The sequence below is a fragment of the Benincasa hispida genome, chromosome 8, assembly GCF_009727055.1.
Source record: "Benincasa hispida cultivar B227 chromosome 8, ASM972705v1, whole genome shotgun sequence".
In the NCBI taxonomy this organism is placed as follows: domain Eukaryota; kingdom Viridiplantae; phylum Streptophyta; class Magnoliopsida; order Cucurbitales; family Cucurbitaceae; genus Benincasa; species Benincasa hispida.
This window is the reverse complement of record NC_052356.1, coordinates 7,146,044-7,170,938: the sequence shown is the minus strand read 5'-3', so window position 1 is coordinate 7,170,938 and position 24,895 is coordinate 7,146,044. Positions and strand designations below refer to the sequence as shown.

The 24,895-nt window shown below is 35.7% G+C and overlaps 1 protein-coding gene across 1 annotated transcript in view; it reads left to right on the top strand.

Annotated features, from left to right (window-relative positions):
• Positions 1–23,642, top strand: part of LOC120083092 (helicase protein MOM1) — a 56,409-nt gene extending 32,767 nt beyond the window's left edge. Inside the window, exons 12-20 of the mRNA XM_039038645.1 lie at positions 3,302–3,604; positions 5,306–5,479; positions 7,126–8,032; positions 8,140–8,381; positions 9,521–9,631; positions 16,669–18,351; positions 18,539–19,384; positions 19,529–19,721; positions 22,508–23,642. Of these exons, the coding sequence (XP_038894573.1) occupies positions 3,302–3,604; positions 5,306–5,479; positions 7,126–8,032; positions 8,140–8,381; positions 9,521–9,631; positions 16,669–18,351; positions 18,539–19,384; positions 19,529–19,721; positions 22,508–23,262 (5,214 nt within the window). The 3' untranslated portion in view covers positions 23,263–23,642. The remainder of the gene's footprint in view (positions 1–3,301; positions 3,605–5,305; positions 5,480–7,125; positions 8,033–8,139; positions 8,382–9,520; positions 9,632–16,668; positions 18,352–18,538; positions 19,385–19,528; positions 19,722–22,507) is intronic.
• The last annotated feature ends 1,253 nt before the right edge of the window (positions 23,643–24,895 follow it).

Sequence of the window (24,895 nt, the reverse complement as noted above, 5' to 3'; positions counted from 1 at the left end):
AGGCTCCTCAAGAATCAGAATCCGGATTTGGTCTTAATCCAAGAATCTAAAAAAGAGGAGTTCGATGCTGCCTTCATTAAATCTCTTTGGAGTTCAAAGGAAATTGGTTGGGAATCAGTGGAATCCTTTGGTAAATCTGGTGGTTTATTAATTATGTGGGACAAAAGGAAAATAGAGGTAACTGAATCACTCAAAGGGGGATACTTCTTGTCAGTCAAATGTTCTACTGTGTGCAAAAAAATTTGTTGGATCACAAACGTATATGGACCAAATGATTACAAGGAAAGGAGGTTTGTATGGCCTGAATTACTCGCCCTTTCTCTTTTTTTTTTTTTGAAAGGGAAACAAACTTTTTATTAATTCATAAAAAGAATTACTCGCCCTTTCACTTACTGTTCAGAGGCTTGGTGCTTAGGAGGGGATTTTAATATAACAAGATGGGCTCATGAAAGGTCCCCCATTGGAAGAAATACTAAAGGGATGAGGCACTTTAACAAGTTCATTGAATCAGCCAAGCTACTGGAAATTCCCTTTATCAAATGGAAGATTTACTTGGTCCAGGGGAGGAAGTTCTTCTTCTAAATCTTTGTTAGACAGATTCTTCATCAATAAAGAGTGGGATGAGCTCTTTATTAATACAAGAGCAACTCGCCAGGTACGCCTATTTTCAGATCATTATCCGTTGCTGTTGAATGCAGGTACACAATCACTTAAGGCCCTTCTCCTTTTAGATTCTGCAATAGTTGGCTTTCAAACAAGGAATGCATCAGATCCATCGAGAATTCTTGGAAAAACAACAAAATAAATGGGTGGCCAGGCTTCGTCATTAATGCAAATTTGAGATTGGTTAAAGCTGCATTAAAGAGTTGGTTTGCTGATTTCCAGAAATCTCTAATTCGAAAGGAAGAGGCTTTGTTAAAAGAAGTAGTTGAGAAAGAGGCTTTGATTGAAACTTTGGGTTGGGATTCAAAAGTGGCCGGTTACATTTCTTCATTAAAAGCTGATTTAATGACCATTTACAGCCTGGCAGAAATGGATTTCATTCAGAAATGCAAGCTGAATTGGATGAAGTTGGGAGATCAAAACTCTAGCTTTTTCCATCGATTCTTGGCAGCAAGGAAAAGGAAAAAATCTAATCAATGAGTTACTAAATGATCAGGGGGTGCCCACCAAGTCATTCCCTGAAGTGGAATACCTTATTCTGAGCTTCTACGATACCTTATGCACAAGAACTCTTGGAAACAGATATTTGCCTATCGTTTTAAATTGGCCCCGTGTCACCCAGTTGCAGAATACTGCACTAATTGCTCATTTTACAGAAGCTAAAATTTTTGTGGCTATAAAATCACTGGTGAAAAATAAAGCACCTGGGCCTGATGGTTTTACAGTGGAGTTCCTTTCAAGATTTTGGCACTTGGTCAAAGAAAATTTTATAGAGTTATTCGAAGACTTTCGTAAAAGTGGAAGATTGAATGCCTGTGTCAGAGAAAATTTCATTTGCTTAATACAAAAGAAAGAGGATGCAGTATTCGTAAAGGATCTCAGACCAATCAACCTCACTACCTTAACCTATAAGGTAGTTGCAATAGTCCTTGCCGAAAGATTGAAGAAAGTCATGCATTCCATTATCGGCCCTTCCTAGAATGCTTTCATCGAAGGGAGACAAATATTAGATTCAGTTTTAATAGCTAATGAAGTGGTGGAAGATTACCGAGTAAAAAAGAAAAGGTGTGGATTCTTAAACTTGATATGGAAAAAGCTTTTGACCTGGTGGATTGGATCTTTTTAGAGAGTTTTGCAAAGAAAACTTCACTTGGCTTGTCTGTCGCCTTCTATTTGTCCTTTATGCAAAAAGGTAGGGGAGGACTTGCATCATCTCTTTTTCAATTGCCTATACTCAGAAAGCTGTTGGTGCTCCAACTTTAACTTCGTTGGGATGTTCGGAGACAATTTTAGAAGTAATGTACTTCATCTTTTATTGGGTCCCTCTCTTAAGAAGAGACCAAGGTTAATTTGGATCAATATGGTTAAGGCTATTCTTGCAGATTTATGGTTTGAAAGAAATCAAAAAATTTTCCATGATAAAGAAACATGTTGGAGGGCTCGTTTTGACTCAGCGCGAAGAAATGCTTAAGCTTGGTGTTCCTTAAGTAGTTCTTTCGAAGACTTCTCTACACAAGATATATGTTTGAATTGGCAGGCTTTCATCTCCCCAGCTCTCTAGGTGTTTTGTTTAGGTTTTAGCTTCGGATTTTCTTTGTATCGCTTTTCTCTTATATCTTTGGCCTTGGTACTCTTGTATGGACATGATGAGGTCGCTAAGGGGGTGTCAACCTTGTTGAGATGCCCCGTTGCGCTTCCTGATCCCTTCGTTTTGTTTTGTTATATTCTGTTTTCATGCTCTTTGTATAATTCTCTTGTACCTTGAGCATTAGTCTCATTTTATTTTCCTAATAAAGAGGCTTGTTTCCTTTTCAAAAAAAATTTGGTCTCTAGGTTCTGATATTTTCTCAGTAAAATCCTTATTTAGACACCGGGCTTCTTCTTCCTCTTTGAATAGGGAGATTTTTGCTGCTTTATAGGAGTCCAAAAGCTAAAAACGAATTAACATTCTCTCGTGGATTATGCTAAATTGTAAACTAAATACTTCTGATTTTCTACAAAGGAAGCTTCCATCGAACTACCTCATGCCTTCAGTTTGTTCCCTTTGCTGGTTGGATGTGGATGTTCTCAATCCCTTCTTTATTCAGTGCCTTTATTCTCTGGCCTGTTGGTTCATGTTATTCTCTATTTTTAATATTCAGTGGCTTTTCTCCAACGATTGTGAAGATAACATTCTCCAACTTCTTTATTGTCCTTTTTTTTTTTTTTTTTTTTTTTTTGGCTCCAAAGGCCAATTCTTTATGTACAGAAGGCTATCTTATCATAAATATGGTTCGATTTGGATCAACTTGTCTAAAGGCCTCATAGTTGTGATCTCTTTTGAAGTCTTTTGATGGGTTTTCTTTATAGGATATATGTGAATTTATCTTTTATAACATTTTTTTTTTTTTTTGTCTTTTGATTCACTCTGTTTGTGCAGTTTGCATCTTTTAGTGTGAGCCTCCTATTGTTGCTTCGATGAAAAGTTTTAATTCTTGAATATATATTAACTATCAATATTTGGTCTTTTTCTTTTCTTCTTTGTAATAGACCTCTTCTCTGCATAGAGTTGCACGTATTAGTATAGATCAATATGTTATTTTTTATCCTCTCTTTATTAAGATTTTTCCATTTACGCTAATATTTTTTGACTTGGCAGGATATCAAAGATGATTACCATAATATTCTCTCCGTACTTGACGTGAATGACCAAGTTCAAAGTGAAGATACTCTGAAGACCAACGGTGCTGATAACATCAGCAGACTTAAGGAGAGATTGTCTTATCATACTGCGTATACTAGCACTTCTAAATTTGTTGAATATTGGGTTCCTGCACGGATATCAAATGTGCAACTTGAGCTTTATTGTGCCACCCTACTTTCTAACTCTGGATTGCTTTGCTCATCATTCAAATGTGATCTGCTCGACAACATCCATGACATGCTCATTTCAACTAGGAAGGTTGATTCTTGAACTCTGGCACCATTTCTCAATTGGCAACTAAATATAGTAGAGTTGGTAGTTATCCTCTAAAGCTAGTTGAATTGCATGGAAGTTGGCCTAGACTCTCATAGATACAAAAATGAAAAATAAAAATTTCAAACTAAATTTGAATGAAGAACCCAAACAATTGCACATGACACTCTAGAAGATGAAGGGTGTTAAATCACCAATCAACCTAAAAGCCTAAGTTGATGGGTTAACCTTAATATTATATCAATACTTAACACTCTCCTCACCCATGGCTTGGAAATTTGTCAATGGGCCATTAAGTGAACTTCTATATTAATTGGGAAAGAAATGAATTAATAGGCGGTCGAGGACCTCTTGCTTTGATACCATGTTAAGTCACCAAAATAGTCGAAGTGATTTAAGATGCACTGATACCATGTTAAATCACTAATCAACCCAAATGTTTAATCGTAAGGGTTATGCTAAATTTAACATTATATCAGCACTTAAACAAATAGTACAACCACAAATTTCTGGGTTTAGAAGCGTCATGCTTGTGACATTATTTTTATTTCATGTTCTGTATTTTGATCTTGTTTTCTGTGTTTTTTCTTCAATTTTATTTGAAGTGATAGTTATAGCATATGAAACTGATGCACCAAAAGCACCAAAGAGATTTCGTTTATTTTTTATTTTTTTTAATAAGAGAAAAACAATGCATTATAAAAAAAAAATGTATAGAAGGGGAGCCATGATATCCCCACCGTACCAAAGATATTATAGAAAGGACTTTCAACTGGCGAAATTACAAAAATCTGTTGAGATAGTGGATTGTGTTGTCTCTGTTCAAACTTGAGAGGAGCTTTAACTAGCTGGTGGATTTTGATATCTTCGTTCCCCCTTGGTTTGGACTCTTCCTCAACCCAACAAGTGGTTTTATTGGTATCAAAATGAAAGAGCAAGAAAATGACTACCATGTTGCAAGATTCAGGTGCAAATTAGAAGGCCTTCCTCTTACTTGTCTTCAATTTACCCTTCCCATTGTTCCCATCATTTTCGGGAGTTGGAGGTAGACAAGTTTAGGTCTAAGGCTAGGAAACATAGAGGCTTTGTTTTAGGCATAGTGTTTGTGTCGGATATGTTTAGAAGTGGTGATAGTCTGGTTGGTTGATACCTTGGATGATTTGCTTATTGCCCATCATAGTGTTCTTTGCTTTTTGTAGATTCAGGTAATAAAAAAACAAAAGCGGTTGTTTGATAGAAATTACAAAAGTTCTAAATTTAGGGAGAACAACCTAGTTGTTAAAGTATTGATATAACTAAATTTATGGTAAATTGTAAGTTTAAGCTTTTGGGTTGAGTAGTGATTTAGTCACTAGCTTGCCAAAGCGAGCATAACTCAATTGATATACGGATGTGTTAGTGGTCAAGAAGTTTGTGGTTCTAATCCCCTACCCATATATACTAAAATGTTGAAGTTTAAATTTGATGATACTTACCAAGATAGTGACTAGATTGTTATGAATTTGAAAATTAAGGGACTAAATTGTTACTTCTATTGAAAGTTTAGGGACAAAAAGTATTTTTAAATCGACTGAGTGGACTATGAAAAAATACATACTTTTTGTTGTTTAGCCTAGAATTGGTTTATTCCCATTGATATTTCTGATGAGAAAGGGAGAAATGGCTCTAACGTTTTGTACTTTACAGTGTTGTAATCATCCCTATATTGTGGACTCTTCAATTGGACATGTGATCACGAAGGGGCATCCAGAAGTGGAGTATTTGGATATCGGAATAAAAGCAAGTGGCAAGTTACAACTTCTTGATGCAATGCTAAAGGAGATGAAAAAAAAGGGCTCGAGGGTCCTAATTCTTTTCCAGGTACATCCTATGGTCGAATTGGTAATTTTTGTTTTTGAGTTTGATAGATTTTGAAATAGGTGCTTATTACTCTCTGGAGGGATGAAAAAGTGTTGTTAAGACTAATTTTTAAAAAAGCATGTGATCTTGGCATTGCACTTACTAAAAGCACATGAGCTTAGAAGGCAACTGATTTAATTACTGCTATTGAAACAATCAAAATGAACAATTTTTGTTAGTTAAATGATGACACGAATACTGAAGTTTAGAAATAGATTGCTTAAACCACTGCAAAATGGTATATGGAAAGAGGTAGAACTTGGTTTGTGGCCACATATTCCACGAAGAAAGTCTTAGATTTGAGCCAAATACAAAAGAAAGAGCTGTTAACTTTGCAACTTTCAGCTTCCATTACGACAAAAACAAAACTAATGATTGAAAAAAGGTTGCAAAAGCAACTGGAGCTACTGTCGAAGAACAGAGAGAGAGAAGACACCTAATTACCACCAACAAATACACAATATCCTAGAGCTTTTATCTTCCTTAGATCCTTCTCAGTATCTAAGAAGCATTCAAGCATTCAATATTAGTATGATCATAATCCTGGTATAATAAACCATATTTCGGGAACCTTTAAATAATATAGAATCTGTTTTAGTACAGGCCAATGGTCAACTGTAAGAGAAGGTATACACTGACTCATAATACTCATGGAGTAAACTATGTTTGATCGAGTCATAAAAAGATAATTGAGCTTTCCCACTAACTGCGTATATCTTTTGGGATGTTTCAACAATTCTCTCTCTTTTGTGAGTTAGAAGTATTTCAATATTTCCAAATCTTTTGTATGAAATTGACTATGGAAAAGGGTCTTGATTGATTGGAGATTGAATTTGTCCATCACCCATAATAAAAATATTATCGTCAATTTCCATAAGGTCAGACACACGTTAAGAACATGTTAATATTATATAAATAATTAAATATATATGTGTGTGTGATTTACTTTCACATATTAGCTTTAGCTTTTGGTTCAATCGGTTATTTAAGTTTTATATATATGTATGTATGTATTTGTTTGTGAGTGAATATTTTGACATATATTATTAATATTGATGTAAAGTTTTACCTTAAACATCAAAAGAACATCCATAGAATCGATTAAAAACATGAGAGGGAAGAGATGGAAAACTGAGAAGAAATGAGCCTAAAAATTTGAGAGGCTGTAAAACAGCAAAACACAGTTGTTGCTTGTTAGTGCCCGTGGTTGATGCGTGCAAAACAGCAAGGAAGTCTTGTTGCTGAAGTTGGATGGATTTATTTATTTATTTTTACTTTAAATTTTCCATTTATTTATTTTTACTTTAAATTTTTATTTTTCATATCTTTACATGTCCCCTGCATGTTGCAAATTAGTGTGGGTGTCCGACATTGACACTCGGGCATTTTACAGATGTCCATGCTTTATAGTTGATACATCACGTCATAGAATTTTTTTGTATGTAAGAAATTATTATATATTTCAGCGTCTAAAGTCATGTGCTTAAATTGATATTTTGTTTCAAAATTTCCACCTCTCCCTCCCACTGTGCTCTTATCTGTGGATTTGTGAAGCAGTAAAGTGCATTTTATATTTTTATGAGGGAATTTTTTTGTGGCAATTGCAGTCAATTAGTGGCTCTGGAAGGGACACCATTGGTGATATTTTGGATGACTTTTTGCGCCAGAGGTTTGGGCATGATTCTTATGAACGCATTGACGGGGGTCTTATTTATTCCAAGAAGCAAGCTGCTCTAAACAAATTTAATAACATAGAGAGTGGAAGATTTTTGTTTCTGCTAGAAGTTCGAGCATGCCTCCCTAGTATTAAACTTTCATCAGTTGATAGTATTGTCATTTATGATAGTGACTGGACCCCAATGAATGATTTAAGAGCCCTTCAGAGAATAACGCTAGATTCTCATTTGGAGCAGATAAAAATTTTCCGTTTATATACACCTTGTACTGTTGAAGAGAAGGTTCTTATGCTGTCCTTGGAAAATAAAACTTTGGATGGCAATTTACAGAACATCAGCTGGAGCTATGCTAATATGCTGCTTATGTGGGGAGCATCTGATTTATTCGCCGACTTAGAGAAGTTTCATGTCAAAGATAGAACTGAAGATGCTTTGTCAGATGCAACACTTTTGGAAGAGGTGGTAAATGATTTAATATTACTTATTTCACAAGATGCCAGAAGCACAGACAAGTATGATTCCCATGTCATATTAGAAGTTCAACAGATTGAAGGAGTCTATTCTGCACACTCACCACTTCTTGGTCAATTAAAAATGGCATCAACGGAAGAAATGCAACCCCTCATATTTTGGACTAAGCTGCTATATGGAAAGCACCCAAAATGGAAATATTCTTTGGATAGATCTCTAAGGAACCGGAAAAGGGTTCAACAGTCCGATGATTCCTTACATAAATCTCAAAATGAGATTGAGGAATCTGTGAGGAAACGTAAAAAGGTATCAAATAGCAATGTAAAAGTTGCTCAAGAGGAAAATTTTACAAACAAGGAAAAGGAAGGTACAAGTATTTGAAATCTTATTCCTAGACGTTGTTGTAGCTTTACTGTGTTGCTTCTCTTTACTCTTGGCAGCATTCTTAAACTTCTTAGTTCTTTCTGTTTGCAGGTACTTCTAAAGATCCAAAACGTACATCTCAAAATCCAACTAGTTTAGCTGCATGTGAGGATGATTCATCCATTGAGAATCATCTATCCACCTCATCTTTGATAGCGAATGACATCCTGAAAATTCTTGAATATAAATCGGTTGGATTTGATGAAATAAGAAAGCTGACTGATCTACGAAAAAGTCTCCATTGTCTTTTGATGCCTGGAATATCACAATTATGCAAGATTTTGAAACTTCCAGTATGAATCTCATTGCCTTCTTTATCTGTCTAAACCTATTTATGCATTTTTGTGGTTGCTGGCCACTTAAAGATAGTGTTTCTCTTTTCCTTCGACATAGCAACATCAGTAAATATTGTATTTTACATGTTAGATAGTCAGTTTTATTGATATTGCTGTTAATTAATTAGTTTACTGTACAATTATGTTAGTTAATGAAAAGAGACTCATAGTATCCTTTGTCAATTCGCCAAAGTGAGCTTGACTCGTGGTATTGGCACGTGCTCCGATCTAAGAGGTCGGAGGTTCAATCCCCCACCCATTCAGTAGTTGTACTCAAAATATCCTTTGTCAATTCATGCAAGGGAAAGCCTTCTCAATTCGTACAGATAACTTGCAGTGTTTCTTTACCATCGAGAAGCTGTCAATCTAGTCACCAGAATCTATCATACCAATGCTGATGATCTTTCTTTTCCAAAATTTTGAAATAATAACTTTAACAGCCTAGACCCATATCTCAAGTGTGAAAGTGAATAGCAATATGCAACCACTATGTTAATAAGGGCAATGTCAAGCTTAGAGGGATGGGTTCAAGCTGTGATAACTACACAACTTGTCTCAGCGGCTAAAATGTATTGGTGATATATCACAACTGCCCATAATATTGGGGAATGGGAGAAGATCCCTTCCCTTGTGCCATATATATTGCCAATGTGTAAAATGTCAGTGAGATTGAAGATATTGTGTGAAGTTGTGGCTTGAACATTGACTACCAAAATATTGTTGATATTTTTATGCTATTCTGGTTATTTATTGCTAACATTGGCAATGTTGTCTTATCAAAAATGACATTGGGAATGTTGTCTTATCAAAAATGACATTGGGAATGTATTGTAAGTCCCTCCTTACTTTCTTATTGATCACCGACTTATATCCCTACCAAAACTGACCTCTTCAAAAAGTTTGATATGTTCATTTGTTTCTGACATATCTAAAAGCATTCTACGTGCAGAGAATGTGAGTTCCTTTTGTATTATATATGTTGACATCAGTTATCATTAGTGGCATATGGGTTCCTTTTGGTATTTTATCTGTTGACATCTATTAATTCTATGTTAGCTCTGCTGGAACGACCATTGACACATCTTTTTGCTTTGTAGGAGCATGTGGAAGGTCAGGTTGAAAAGTTTTTCGAGTATATAATGGATAATCATCACATCTTAACAGAACCAGCAACAACTACATTACTCCAGGCTTTCCAGCTATCTCTGGTATTTTTCTTCCTCCCATTTACTCGGTCATCTCATTGTTATTTCATTTGGACAATGTAAGACCAAAATATGAGAGAAAACCCCACATTCATTAATGAGAAAACCCAGGAAAGAGATTTCAGAGATGAGGAAAGGACATTTCTTGGCGTTTATGTATAGATTGTGGGCGTGGAGGGTAGAACAAACAGTGTTACGGTGATCAAGATGCTCATCATGGTCCTGGCTATAAATTAGTATATTATATGAGGTTTTTGGAGAATTAATATTTCTTATTATTCAAAAATCCGACCTAATGGGTAAATATAAAATACAAGGAAAGAACATCTATGGTAACAAATTATACAAGGAAATAAGATACTAAAAAAATAAAAGAGTAATAAAAACAATTATTCTATGCAAATCTAAGTAAATTGCAATAAATTTATTCAAGAATGATTGACGAAACTTGTTCATTAAATCTTGAATGCCTCCAAGTTGGTCAAATAAATCTAAAAGCTTAGGAATGGGAAAGCGATATTTAGTTGTCAGTTTGTTGTTCTACTATCAATGCACATTCGCCAAAACTCATCATTTTTTGATAAGTGTTGGAATGGCACAATGATTTAAACTTGGTTAAATATGTCCTTTGTCAAGTAAGAATTCTCTTCTTGTAATATTTTGTATTCATAGGGCTCATCTGACAGCTGGGTAAATTTGGTAAAACAGCACCTGGAAGGCTGGAACTAAACCAATCTGGTGTTGTATGTCACGCAGTGGTGTTAATGAAGTAAGCTTGTGTAGAAGATGTTCATATTGAGTCAAAATCTTGTGGCTGTTGTCTTTATATCATCGAGATGTTCAACTCTTTTTTTGTCTTGTACTGTTGAGGATCCCACATAAAAAAACCAAGGGACTTCACTCTCTTTATAAGATAGATGGGCCTCATTGCCAATTAGTTTTGAGATGGAACCTATGATATCTAGTATGGTATCAAAGCAGAAAACTAAACACTAACCCTAGTCATTAGACATCATTAGCTATCTAAGCCACCGTCGCCGTCACCGTCCTACAACGCTGTCGCTGGCATTTTGCCATAGAAGTTGTTGCTGCTGTCCATGTCTTCATCCTAGACCTTATCGTTCTTGATCCCTGTTGTAGTGATGGCATTGATTAAAAAGAATATGCTCGTAATTAATCGATAAGAAATTTTCTTTTAAAGCTTGAGTATTCTTGGCCAAGTATTGATCGACCTTTTCCCAAATGTTCATCTATTGATTTGCAAACCAAGCAGTTGCTCTCTCTTTAGTTTCAGTGGCACTAGCTTCACTTTCTTCTCTTCCTGGGTTTTCATATAACGAAGAAGCTTTCGACCTTCTTGATCCAATCAAGAAAATTTTCAACATCCAAATTTCCATTGAAACAAGGAAGAGTGGTTTTCATCTTATAATGGTTGTTTCTCAATTTTGTCGATGATGCTGAATATGTCCTCCTTGGCACCTGCAAATTTTATTTCCGAATTTGAGGAGCTTGAGGATATAAAAATTCTTCTTCTTCACTGGAAGAATCTCATTCTTGTGGAGATTTTCGATCTCTATTTGTTTTCTATGGATGGATTTGGTGAACAATTTGGTGAATGTCTTCTTGATTCTCTACTTGTTCTGTTTTGGCTGGCTTTCTATCTTTTTTTTTTTTTTTTTTTGGGTAAAAGAAACGATTCATTGATATGTAATGAGGGAAAACCCAAGCAAAAGAAATTACAAAAGAGATTGCCAATCACTGACTAAAAAGGATAAACTGAAATGAGTGAAAGGGTGTTTCGCTTTACATGCCCCAAAAAGCGAGTACTAGAAAAAAAAGTATCATTAAATAGTCTTATGTTCCTTTCACCCCATAAGCACCAAAAGAACGCACGAACAAAGGCCAACCAAATCGTCTTCTTGGTACCACCAAAAGGATGACCCACAAACAATGAAACCAAAACATCAGAGATGGTATTAGGAGAAGTAAATGACCAACCAAATGTGATGTGGTAGGATTAGAGCAAAATGATGATATTATGGTAAAATCCTTAATTGATTAGGATTAGGATTAGTTTCCATGATTGCTTAGAATTAGGATTAGTTTCCTTGTTTTATTAGGATTAGGATTAGTTTCTTTAATTATTTAGGTTTAGGATTAGGATTAGTTTCTAATTCTTTATAAATAGAGAGATTGTCTGCTTGTACTGGTAACTTTTGATTCATAATAAAGATTTCTTTGGATTCTTGGAGAGAATCTCCTTTTATCTTTTAGGCTACATTAATTTGGTATCAGAGCAGTCGTCTGGGTTAATGTTGACTGCCGACGGTGGAAGACCAGAAAACTCTTGGCGACGCTGATCACAAGAGGAAGCTTTGTGAGTTGTGCTCGTTGTTGAACAATCCACATCTATATAGGGAGAACCTTTTAAATTCTAGAAAAGAAAGAAGATACCAATTTTTTTTTTTTTCAAGATTTTGTAAGAATGGATTATTACCGATCAAGGAAGACTCCGAAGAAAAATATAGCAGTTGGTATAGGTAATAAAGTCAAATTTACTCTCAAAAGCAATGTTGGAATTCCAACTCGAGTGATTCAAAAGAAAAATTCTAACAAAAATTTCGCTTGTGCTCGATTTTCTCAAAGCACCTATCACATTATCCATATTGGAAATTTGATTAACAATGATTCTAGCGATTCTGATGAAGCTTCTAATGTAGTTTGGAACGGAATAACCAGACGACATAATTAACAAAGAGTCCAACGATCCAATCAAAGCGGTTTCTCAAGAAATCGACATAAGAATTGAGAGTCAGATGATTCAGAATGTGAAAGAAATTATTATGACCAACATCAAAGAAAATCCGTAAATCATCCCAACACCAATACGGAAGTCGAAATATTTTCAAGAAAATCGAAATATTCAAATAAGAACATCTATCAGGATGACCTTCGGAAGAGAATTGATGAAATTTGGGGTTTTTTAGGGAAAATTCAAGTAAGGTTGGAAATCAATCAAAGCTGTGAATTTAGACAAGAAAAATCCGACGAATCACGGTTGAAGCTCACAGGTGAAGTTCAAGCTAGTCAACAAGTCAAATTTACTCCCAAAAGAAGTTAGGGCTAAGCCACAAGCATTAATTTTAGAGGAGTTACCAAATACTGACTTAAAGAAAAAGGAGAATCTGGAAGTGGTGAGATCAACCGGTGTATTTGCAATCTCAACTGGTGTGAATTTATCATTGGAAGTCGAAACACCACACTCACTGAGGAAAGATAAGTCATTTTTGAAGCCCAATGAGGATCCAAGTTTTAATGACGTGGCAAATATAAAATTAGACCCATTGCAGCCAAAATCGATTGACATACCCAATCGACACTTGGCCCCACTCTAGACAGTCCAAGCCTCTCGAACAGCAAGACTTCATCCACTGTTACATCAGAACCATTGGCACCTCTTTCTATTGCCGTTTCAATACCTAACACAAGTAGCTCCTCGTCTTCTCAAGTGATTTCTTCTTCAGAAATCTCCTCCTCAATCAAGGCAGTGTCTAGAGCGACCCGTTCAGAGACTAAATGCCACTCAAAAGTAAGGCATTCCTCGTACCTTTTCAAATCATTTCCTAAGCACCTCATCAGAAGAAAGCACTGCCTTATAATCCTATTTTAGTGGAAAATTTTCCAGAGCCAAGCTATTATCAAAGCAAAATCTGGATCTCCTGGAAGCAAGTTATGTTCAAACTCAAGGTCACATCTAAGTTAATAGGTCAGATTCCCAATCCTCTCACCCTCCACAATTTAATCACTCTGTTTTTTCCTTGCCTAACTCGAAGGTAAAATTTTTGAGAGGTACACCAAGCCACTCTCCGGCCTTTTCTTCAAAAAGAAAGGGCAAAACATTCCTTGAATCTCCTTTTAGCGTAAGCAGTGAAGAAGCTGGTTGTTTTGATAAAAATGAAAGGTTAGAGGAAGTGAGATAGGAGGCACCACTGGAAATAGACCTCATTGTGCTGTTTCAGACTCGAGGAAGAAAAGTTAACTGACAAAAATGCTTCTGACAATCCCTCACTAGTTCAATCGTTCAAAATTCCAGCTCATTTGAAATCCATAGTCACCGATTGCAGACTTGTCTTGGATTGAAAGCCGCCAGTGGTGGCAGAATTCTACAAATTGGCCATACAATAATGAAGATCGTGTCATGGAATACGAGAGGATTAAAAAGTTCAAATAAGTGACCGACTCTCAAAAGATTCTTGAAACAGTATAATCCTATTTTAGTGTTAATTCAAGAGTTGAAGAAAGAAAACTTCGATGTAAGCTTCATCAAATCCCTTTGGAGCTCCAAAGATATAGTGAAGTGTTGAGCGCTTTAGTAAATAAACTCATTCAATCCGAATTAGTAGAAGGCTTCTTGGTGGGAAAAGAAAAGATTCAAGTTTCCATTCTTCCGTTCGCGAATAATATTTTATTATTTTACAAGTATGACAGCACTATGCTTGCCAAACTCAAGCTAATAGTTGAGTTTTTTTAATGGTGTTCGGGTCAAAAAGTGAATTGGGTTAAATCGGTCTTATATGGTATTAATGTGGATGAGAACGAGTTGCTTAACACTGCTGCAAATCTGAATTGTAAGGCTGAACATTTCCCCTTAATTTACCTGGGCTTGCCATTGGACGGGTATCCAAAGCAATCCTCCTTTTGGCAATTGGTGATAGATAAAGTTCATGCAAAACTGGAAAAATGGAAAAGATTTAACCTTTCAAGAGGAGAAAGCAACTCGGTCCTATCTAATCTCCCCACTCATTACATGTCAATCTTTCTTATGCCTAAAGGTGTTCTTTCAACCATGGAAAGGTTAGTAAGAAACTTCTTTTGGAAGGGCCATAATGGTTGTAAGTTAAACCGTTTGGTAAAATGGGATTCAGTGCAAAGATCTATGGTTGATGGAGGTCTCGACTTGGGTGGCTTCAAGTAAAAAAAACTTAGCCCTTCTAGCTAAATGGGGGTGGAGATACATTGAAGAAGAGGATTCTTTTTGGTGCAAAATGGTTAGAAGCATTCATGGAAAAGACTCTTTCAATTGGCACACGGCGGGTAAAGATGGTAAGAGTTTGAGAAGCCCTTGGGTAAGCATTTCAAGATCTTGGCTGAAAGTGGATGCTTTGGCTAAATCCAAGTTAGGAAATGGCAGTCGGATTGCGGTTTGGCTAGATCTGTGAGAAGGGGAGGTTCCTTTCTATATCATGTTTCCAAGACTTTTTAGAATTACCATTTTTCCAAAAGGTTCTGTAGCCGATTATTGGGACGGTCTCTCGGCCTCTTGGTCAATTACTTTTTGCCGTTTATTAAAAGAAGAAGTGCTCGACTTTCAGGAGTTGCTTGGCAAAATAGCAGCAAGGAGATGTGGTCTTTAGTAGACAATGGCTGCTTTTCGGTTAATTCTCTTAAAACTCATCTTTCTTCATCCTCCCCTATGGACAAATTGCTATTTTCGGCCCTTTGGAAGACAAATAGCCCACGAAGGGTAAACATTCTTATCTGGATTATGCTATTCGGTCAGTTGAATGTAGCTTCAGTTTTGCAGCACAAATGCCTTCAAGATAGCTTTCCACTTCCAGCTACTGAGGAAATGTACAGCAACTTTTAGTTGGGACGAGCCTCAATAAATCCATCCATTTACTTTGGTTTAATGCGGTTAAAGCATTATTGGTAGAATTATGGTTTGAGAGAAATCAGAGGGTATTCAATGACAAATCACTTGATTGTCTGAATCGTTTTGAATCTGCTCGTTGTATTGCTTCATCTTGGTGCATCCTCTCCAAACATTTTGTTCTCTTGTTTTTATCACTTGTACGGTCTAGCTAAGCAGTTTGTGTTGTATTGGCTGTGTTCCAGCTGCACTCTAGTCCTTTTTGTGTATATATTTTGGATATGATGAGGGTGCTATGGGGTGTCAACCTAGTTGAGATGTCTGGGTGCGCCTATTGATCCTTAGCCTTATTGCTCATTGTATAATACTCTTACCTTGAGCTTGTCTCACTATTCTATTAATGAAGAGACTTGTTTCCTTCCAAAAAAAAAAAAAAAAAAGATAAAACGCCCCTATTAGCATTTTCAACACAAATAACTACCCAAAAGATCTCAAGATTTCTCAAGAATAAAACATTCTGTCCCAAGATTACAAAAGACCAAGAAACAGCGACAAGAAATTTGCATCAGAGTTAGTATATCATCAAAGTAACTTAAAATAAATATATTGAAGAATGATTGAAAAACCTTGATCAGTGAACTGGTGCCATTGGAGAGACCAAATGGCATCACTAGCCATTAAAAAAAAATCTTTGTTTATTCAATACTTTTTTTAAACATTTGACAGGTTATATATAATAATAATCATTATTTTTTTAGTATAGATTGGGGCGAGGAGATTTGAACCATGGACCTCTTGGTCCTCAATCTACACTAATGCTAGTTGAGCTAAGCTCTTGTTGTCTTCGTTTATCAATTATTGTTTATTCTATACTATAATTTAATATATTAATATAGGCATCATGAAAATCCTAAGCAAAGAATAGTAAAAGGACAAAAAGCTGATAAGCTAACAAGTTAAATTTACCACAACCTATAAGCTTAAACTTTTGAGTTGTTTCGTGATTTAACACGAAATCAGAGCAAGAGGTGTTGTGTTCAAACCCTTGTAATATCATTTCTTCCTCAATATTTATTTCTACTTGTTAGATCTTCTACAAATTTTCAAACCCACAAGTGGGGATGTTAAAGTGTTTATTCAATAAAATTTACTACAACCCATCAACTTAAACTTTTGAGTCAATTGATGATTTAAATCATATATACTATAACACCTTTTACTAGCTGCTTAATGCCACATGCACAGCCATCTATTTAGACTTTGGATGTGAATTGCCTCTGCGTCCTCATGCATTCTTTGTTAGCAAACTAAATTATTAATTATGCTTTTTTGTCCATGCTTTCATCAGTATCTTTCGAAATATTTCTAACTTGGTAGATATCTGTTGTAGTGCTGGAGTGCAGCTTCCATGCTCGACTACAAAATTGACCATAAAGAATCGTTGGCACTTGCAAAGAAGCATCTTAATTTTGATTGCCATAAACAGGAGGTATACTTGCTTTATTCAAGATTGAGATGTCTCAAGAAAATATTCTCCAAACATTTGGAGTGTTTCAGGGTCAATGAATCCCCATACAATGTGTTGTCTGACAATGAGTTCCAGAAAGCTGTTGTAAAAAGTATTAATAGAATACAGAAAACTTGCCGCAAGAAATTCAAAAAACTTAAGCAGAAGCAACAAGAAGAAAGAGATGAATTTGATAGAACTTGTGATGAAGAGAAATCACAGCTAGACAGACAGTTTCGGATGGAGTCGGTTGTTATTCGTTCTTGTTTGCATAATAGTCTTTTAATGAGAAAGAATAAGCTTCAGGTATTAGAAAGTAGATATGCAAAAAAGCTGGAAGAGCACAAATGTCAGATGGAGATACGGTGTAAGAAACTTGAGGAAGAGCAAATTGAGGAAAGAAATAAGATGATTATGACAGAGGCTCATTGGGTTGATACATTGACATCTTGGCTCCAGGTTGAATTATTAAACATGCAAATTTTAAATAAAACTAAGCAGAACCAGAACAGTTTGCCAACAACTGAGCATTTCCATGATCTCCAAAATGATACAACCATTTGTGATCATCTGTCAGAAGAGAGTCATAGTAAGATTCTTCATAATTTCTCTGGAACTGGGAAAGGAATATCTGAAATTCCAGGATCTGCTTCTTCTGAAGCTATCATCTGCAGTAATACTATTCAAAAAGGTTCTCTTCAAACTAGACAAAATGGTGAGACTGCAGCTTTGGATACCATGGATTCTCAAGGACCATCTGCCACTGAGTTTGTGGATGACTACAGGATAAATATCAAAAATGGAATTGAAGGTTATTTGACCTCTGAAGACCCTTGCTCTGCAGGAAAAGTGGCTGAGGGAGTCATATTGGGCAATCCAAACAAAAAGATAACTACAGAAGGGCCTAATAGTAGATGTTCTGTCCGTGTTGACATGGTCTCTTTACTTCTGCCTACATCAGGGGAACAGATCTCCCATGCTGATAAAGAGCTCCCTCATAAGCTGACTGAAGCCGGTGGTCTTATTGAAGGTTTGCCTAGAGTTCCCCCCATACCTTTGCTACCCTCTACAGAGGGAGGGGGAAATGTGGCCACAAAGAATACTGGGAGTGAAGTTTCAAATGGAACATGTAGAATTGGCAATTCCGATCCATTTGTGGATGCTAATAGCAATCCAGAAACATCTCCCCGTGAGTTGAATTTGCCAATCAATGGGGTTGAAAGGTTATCTGAGACTGATTTAGTAGATATTAGGGAGAATATCTCTGCTAGTCAATCTCCATCTCAAGAATTAATTCCAAATAAATCAATGGGAAACACGTCTGAAATAAAAATTTCATCGAGAATGAATATAAGTTCTTTTTGTGAATCATTAGAGGTTGGGTCCAGCAACCGTCAGAGTGATGGCGAGAATCTTAGTGAATCGATCAATCCTTGTGTAGTAGAAAATACAATTGGTAATGCCGACCCTAATGTCCATTCTCATGAGCTGTCTGTCACCCTATCTCCTCTGGAGCTTGCTGTTACACCTACCACCCAAGGCAATGGTTCTTTATTGTTTAATCAGGTAAATTTATGAGTTAAAATATATTTAATTGTACTAACATCTGATATTTTTCAATTTCATATTTAATATATCGATATAGTCAGATAAATCTCTTTGTCGGAATGCATTTATTTTTCTGTTTTTAGAATCAATATGAATTCACTTTCAACTTCCTATATTTTTATTTTTGGATCTGTACTCTGTACAGGCAGGGCATGACGAAATGAATCAACAATCTTCAGCTACTGGGTCCATGGATGACATTATGCAAGTTGCTGAATTGGCGATTGCTAATGGGGACCTTGAAGCTCCAATATCATATGTTGCAGATCAATCTAATCAGGAAGAATGCGAGGAGATGAACCTACAATTTTCATGCACTGGGTCCATGGAGAACGTCATGCAAGCTACTGAAATGGTGAATACTAACGAAGACCCTGAGGCTTCAATTGCATATGTTTCTGATCAGTCTAATCAGGAGGAACATGACGAAATAAATCTACAATCTTCATCTATTGGGTCCATGGATGGCATTAGGCAAACTACTGCAATGGTGAATACTAATGGGGACACTGAAACTCCAGTTCCATATGTTCCCAATCACTCTAATCAGGAAGCACAAATGATGGAACCTCAAACACCAATGGTGCCACGAGCAATAAATTCATCTGTAGGCTTCTTTCAGGCTGATTTATCTTCAGCCGGTGGAAGGGAAGATCACATGGATAGGGAAGACCATTCCTCTGATCGGCTTGCTCAGGCAGCAAGCCAACCAATTGAAAACCCTATTCAGCTCATTGATGAAGTTTTGTTACAACCTGTGACATGTACTGCACCACATTCTACCCTCAATGTTGCCTTTAGTGATATAAGAACGTCCTTTCTGGACACAAGAACCCTATCAGCTAATTTTGATATTAGCACTGGTCTGATGCAACCAACGCAGCCTTCAATGTCACAAATGTCTCCTTCGTTGTACATTGATCCACTTGAAAAGGAATTGGAAAAATTGCGCAAGGAAATGGAACAGAACATAGATGTACATGCAAAAAGGGTTAGTTTCTCTCAGTCTTCTCCCATACCCTTTATGTGACCATTGCTGGTTTTTTTCCTCCTTTTCTTTGTTTGTAGAAGTGCCCGTTGTATTGATGAGTAATATTGGTTTCACACTCAGCATAGAGAGTTCTCTTTCGTGCAGAAGCTGCAGCTGAAATCTGAACGTGAGAAGGAAATTGAGGAGATTAATAAGAAGTACGACACCAAGGTCCAGGAGTCTGAGACTGAGTTTGATCTTAGGAAGAAGGACCTTGATGTGAATTACAACAAGGTTTTGATGAATAAGGTCTTGGCTGAGGCTTTCAGATGGAAATATGTTGATACTAGATCATGTGGTAAGTTGTTGATACTGGTTTGGATCTGTACGATGAACGTCACTTATATTTCTTATCTATTAGTTGAATCTTGTTAACTTGTTTGATTACTATTATTTTTATTAGTTTTAGGTTAAACAACAAGTTACCTCCTGAAATTTCAAATTTGTAAATAGGCCTATGATCTCTGAAAAGTATCTAAAGTCCCTAAACACTCAACTTTATGTCTCGGCATATTCAACATTTTTAAAAATTTACAAACTGATTAGATATAAACTTAAATTATGTAATAGGACATTAAACTTGTAAGTTTGTGTCAGGTAGGTTCGTGAATTTTGAAAAATGTTGAGTAGTTCAAGGATCTATTAGGGGCTAGGATCTTTTTAAAGTTCAAGAACCAATTTGGCACAAACCTGAATATCAAGGACTAAACTTGTAATATAACTTTAGTTTCATTAATCCAGCTTCTACTAATAAAGAAGGTTAAATCATGCTACCTTTAGTATATTTTGTGCTGCAAGACCAAAGGATGACAATATCAATATTCATGGATATGGATAATGGGATTTATAGAAATATTGTCAATTACCCACAAAACTGCTAAATGTTAGAAAGAAAGTTGATGATTATCAGAATGTTAATAAAATCTGTGTTGTGGATCCCACATTGGAAAAGTGGAGTTCTTAAACTCTTAAGATACATATGTTTATCTAATATGGTATTTTAGAGCTCATGAAGCCCAAGTGGGCATTCGGTCAAGAAAAAAAAAAGATTCGAGATTTGATCCTCGAATGGTAAACTTGAAGGGGCATCATCTTGAAGGATATGTTGAGGATCCCACATCGGAAAAGTGGAGGGATCTCACAATCTTTATAAGATACATGGGTATTGTGAATTGGTTGTGAGATGAAACTCCATGTATGTGATATAAACCATTATTTACATTATTTGACGAATATATTATACAATCTAATCTATGATTTCTCCAATTCCTTGGGACAAAATTAAGAAAGGGAGTTATTTATGAATTATTGTTATTTTATTGAACAGAAAAAAAGTTTTTTTCCTTGAATTGCTTTCTTTCTTTCTTTCTTTTTTTCAATTGATGATTGATGAACTTTTTTTGTTAAAAAAATTATTTAAATTTTGGAAATATATTTTATAATCTACGACATTTCAGAGTTTACTTTGTCCTGCTTATTTAAAACTGTAGAATAATATTGCTATATGTACTATGTTATTTTTATTAATAATGAATAAAGGTCACACAAACATGTTGAGTTTTGTAATTGAATTAACTTGAAGATGCTTTAGAATTGAAGAGTCTAAAATATTACTTGAGTAAAAATTGCAAAGCTTTTCAATTTTCTGTCAACTTGTACATAAATATGAACAATGAATAAAATTTTAAATGTTATTCTTGGCATATAGCTAATGGGAGACTAGTATTGTGGACATGAGGAAGGGGAACAAAGCTTTATCATCCCACAAGCTATTTCCAGCAAATATGACTCTAAAAGTGGCAGTCGGTTTGCTAGCCTTCTTTTTCTAGCTCCCACAGCACATAATTTCATATTTCGGAGCTAGAAGCTTTCATTCTAAGAAATGTCGTATACGTTCAAGATACCATTTTACTAATCAACCTAGATTTGTTAGCATTCTTTTAGTATTTTTCTCTTGTGGGGATTCTCTCTACCCCCTATTTCTAGGTTCTCTTTTCATTCCTTTTTCTTAATTAGAAAAGAAAAAGAAGTCCTTCGTTGGTTCAGATCCATGGTTAAGACTTGAAAGTTCTTCTAAATGAGCATCTTGGCGAGGAAGGTTGGAGCTCTTATTTGAACTTGGGTTGTTTTTACAGGAAATTCTTAGCATTGTAATCTTTTAAATCATTTTCTTGACACTTTTTTCTCTTCCATTGCAACAATGGAAGAACTTCATCTCTCGACAATTAGAAATTAAGCTCCTTTTGGTTAAATTATCGGTCAGTTCTCTCTCCCAAGGCCTGTTTCTTGCTTTACTAGCTCTTTGTATGCTGCTGCCTACTGCAGAAGGCGCCAGGTAGTGTAAAGCGTTTTCGTGTGCTTTCTATTTTGGTGGTGCCGTGAACACACATAAAAAGGTACGCCACCAAGGAATTGTACTTTTCCCTCTGCCTTCGGTTGTGCTGTTTGTGCAACTGTTCTGAAGAGAAACATATCACGTTTCCATCTTTACAAAAATCTCATCATTTTTGGCCTTCATCTCCTTAAAAAAAAAAAAAGGTACTAAATCCAGCACGTTCTCCATGGCACAAATCCAAATCTATGTTATCTGTCTGCCTTCATCTTTAAAGTGGCTCTCTCTTCAACTACATTGTAGTATATCAGATACTTAGATTTTTAGGAAGGTGGAGGTAAAAGTTTTTTATATTCTCGAGTTTAATCTATGTTTTTCATCACAAATCACAATACACTTCTCCATGGCACAAATTCAAATCTACTTTATCTTTGTCTGACTTCATCTTTAAAGTGGTTCTCTCTTCAACTAAATTGTAGTATATGTCGAATACTTAGTTTTTTAGGAAGGTGGAGGTAAAAGTTTTTGATATTCTTGAGTTAATCTATGTTTTTCATCACTAATCATAATACACATCTCTATCTACCTGATAAGTTCTATAAATCTGTAGTTCCTCTGTTTTAGTTATTTTTTCTTTCCTTTTCTGGATATCTGATATTTACGCCGAACAATTATCATGTTTGTAGCTTCATGGTCTGTAAATCTGTTCAACTATTCTGACGTCAACAAAATTATACTATTATTTATTGCAGATATTATTCCAGGTCTTGCACCACAGATGCTTCAGCCAACTCTTCTGCAAAATTTACCAGGGCCTCCTTTGGTAGGCCGGTCATCTTTCACTCCACCCATAGTCAGTTCGCATTCATCCAATCCACCTTCTGTTAATATACAAAGGACCCCAGCTGTGGCTAATCTTCCAACAAACTCACCTGTCTCTACCCAAGGTACAGCTTCAACCTCAATACATGGTCACCACGCATCCACCCATTTCTCAAGCAATCCAATGAGACCACCCCATATAGGATCCATCTCCTCTCTGACCGGAAACCCACAAGTTGGTAGTGTTATTCGTGCACCTGCTCCTCATTTGCAACCCTTCAGACCTACATCATCAAGTTCAGCAACTAATCCTCGCTGTATCGTGGGTCAACATGGACCAAGCAACCCTTCTGCAACCCCTCCCTCATTTCCTCAGCTTCCACCTCGGCCTCCCCCCTCTGCACCACATCAATCCATTCCATTGAACAGACCTTATCGTCCCGATAATTTGGATTCGGTGCAGTTGCCTACAGTTCCTAACATGCCCTTATCTGCATTAGACTTGCTGATGGATATGAACAGTCGGGCTGGTGTTAATTTTCCACACAATTTTCCTCTACCTGATGTAGCCTTGAATACACACCAATCTGTCCCGCCAGTTAGTACAGGTAGCAATAGCATGCAGGTTAATGCAGTTAATACGACTGGAGATTCGGATGTTGTCTGCTTGTCAGACGATGACTAACCAACCTGACAGAGAAAAACAAGGTACATTTTTCTGACTTTCGAAGCTCTTTGTAACATAAGGGCATAACTAAGATCTAAGGGGTGTGGGGGAGAGTGCAAAATTTGATATCTGAGACCGATGAAATATTGTAGATATACGTGGCTCTCGACTCCAAATGTGTATAATGTAAATATCCATTAACCGTCTACAAGGGTGGTGATCTGGTTATGAATATTATTTGGCAGTTTAGAACAGATTAGTTCTTTTCTTTTCTTTTTTCTTGAATTATTTTGACTTCATCTTTGATTCAAACCCTACATGGAATTTGAAGGAAATTGAAATTGATACACCAAGAGATCCTATAGAATGCCCTTTGGCATCTCTTGTTTCAACTGTTACCGATAAGATTGTTGATAGTTCTCTGCTTGTCTTTCCTTAGAGATGTATTAGAGGTTGTCGATATTTTAGAGATGACACTCTGTTTATAGTGGTTCATCCTAGGTTACATCCAATTATCTGCTAACGATGCATGTTCCACTAAAAAAGTCGTACAAAAGTTTATAATGGTCAATAATAATTTTACTTCTCTCAAGAAAAATGTTCATGAGTCACTCTTTCAAATGCTAACGAATCACTCTTAAATGAAAAATACACAAAAAAGACACTCAATTTTTCATTTCATCAAGAATCTGAGACCACCCTTATTCTTCTTGGGGAAAATAAAGCTCTCAGCCCTCCTACGTTTTCCTTCATATTTCTATTATGTTTTAAAGATAGTTTCCACGGCCTCCAATTTCTTTCTTTTCAAAACTATCTTTATGATAAAAAAATCGAGCATGTTCAATTAGCGTACGAATGAGCTAGTAACCACGTGGTCGATAGAAGAAAAAAAAATCCAACTTCACATATAACTAATAAGAAAACCTTAATTGCTTTAGATTATTTAAGAAAATTTTGGGCCATTACATAAATGGGCCTTGATTGGGCTTCAATTTTCTTAACAAATGTAATAACATCAAAATTGGTTTCAAGTACATAAAAATCAATCCAAACAAACATTAAATCTCGTCAAACATAATACATATTTTGCAAAATGTCTTATTTGTTTGGAATTCTCTATGAGCTGATCTTAAGGTTTCTTTTCAAAATCAAATTAAAGGTGGTATCTTTTCTTTCTTTTTTTCTTTTTTTTTTTTTTTTTCAATTTTCATTTTCAAAACATTTTATTATTATAAAAAGAAAACATATATGCATGTTTGTTTCTTCAGGCACTTTTCAATTCCCTATTTTTAATAAGCTCTAATTTAGTTGTTACATTGTAACATTTTTAAATATATAATTTACAATAGTGATTTGGTGTAAAGCCGGTAGAAAATTGTAATCACTTCAATTTTTTCCCTGTTGAGTACCTAATTCTTCTACATTTTTGTCCTACTCAATAATAATAGTAATATTATTATTATCATTATTATTATTATTATCGTCATTATTCGACTTTTTACATAAGAGCATTAGTATCTATAGATATATAGATCTTTACCATTTAAATTGAAAGTCCTATTGGATAACTATTTGATTTTTGATTTTTAGTTTTTGAAAATTATATATGCTTTTAAATGTCCCTTTTATTTATAATTTTCTTGCATTGTTA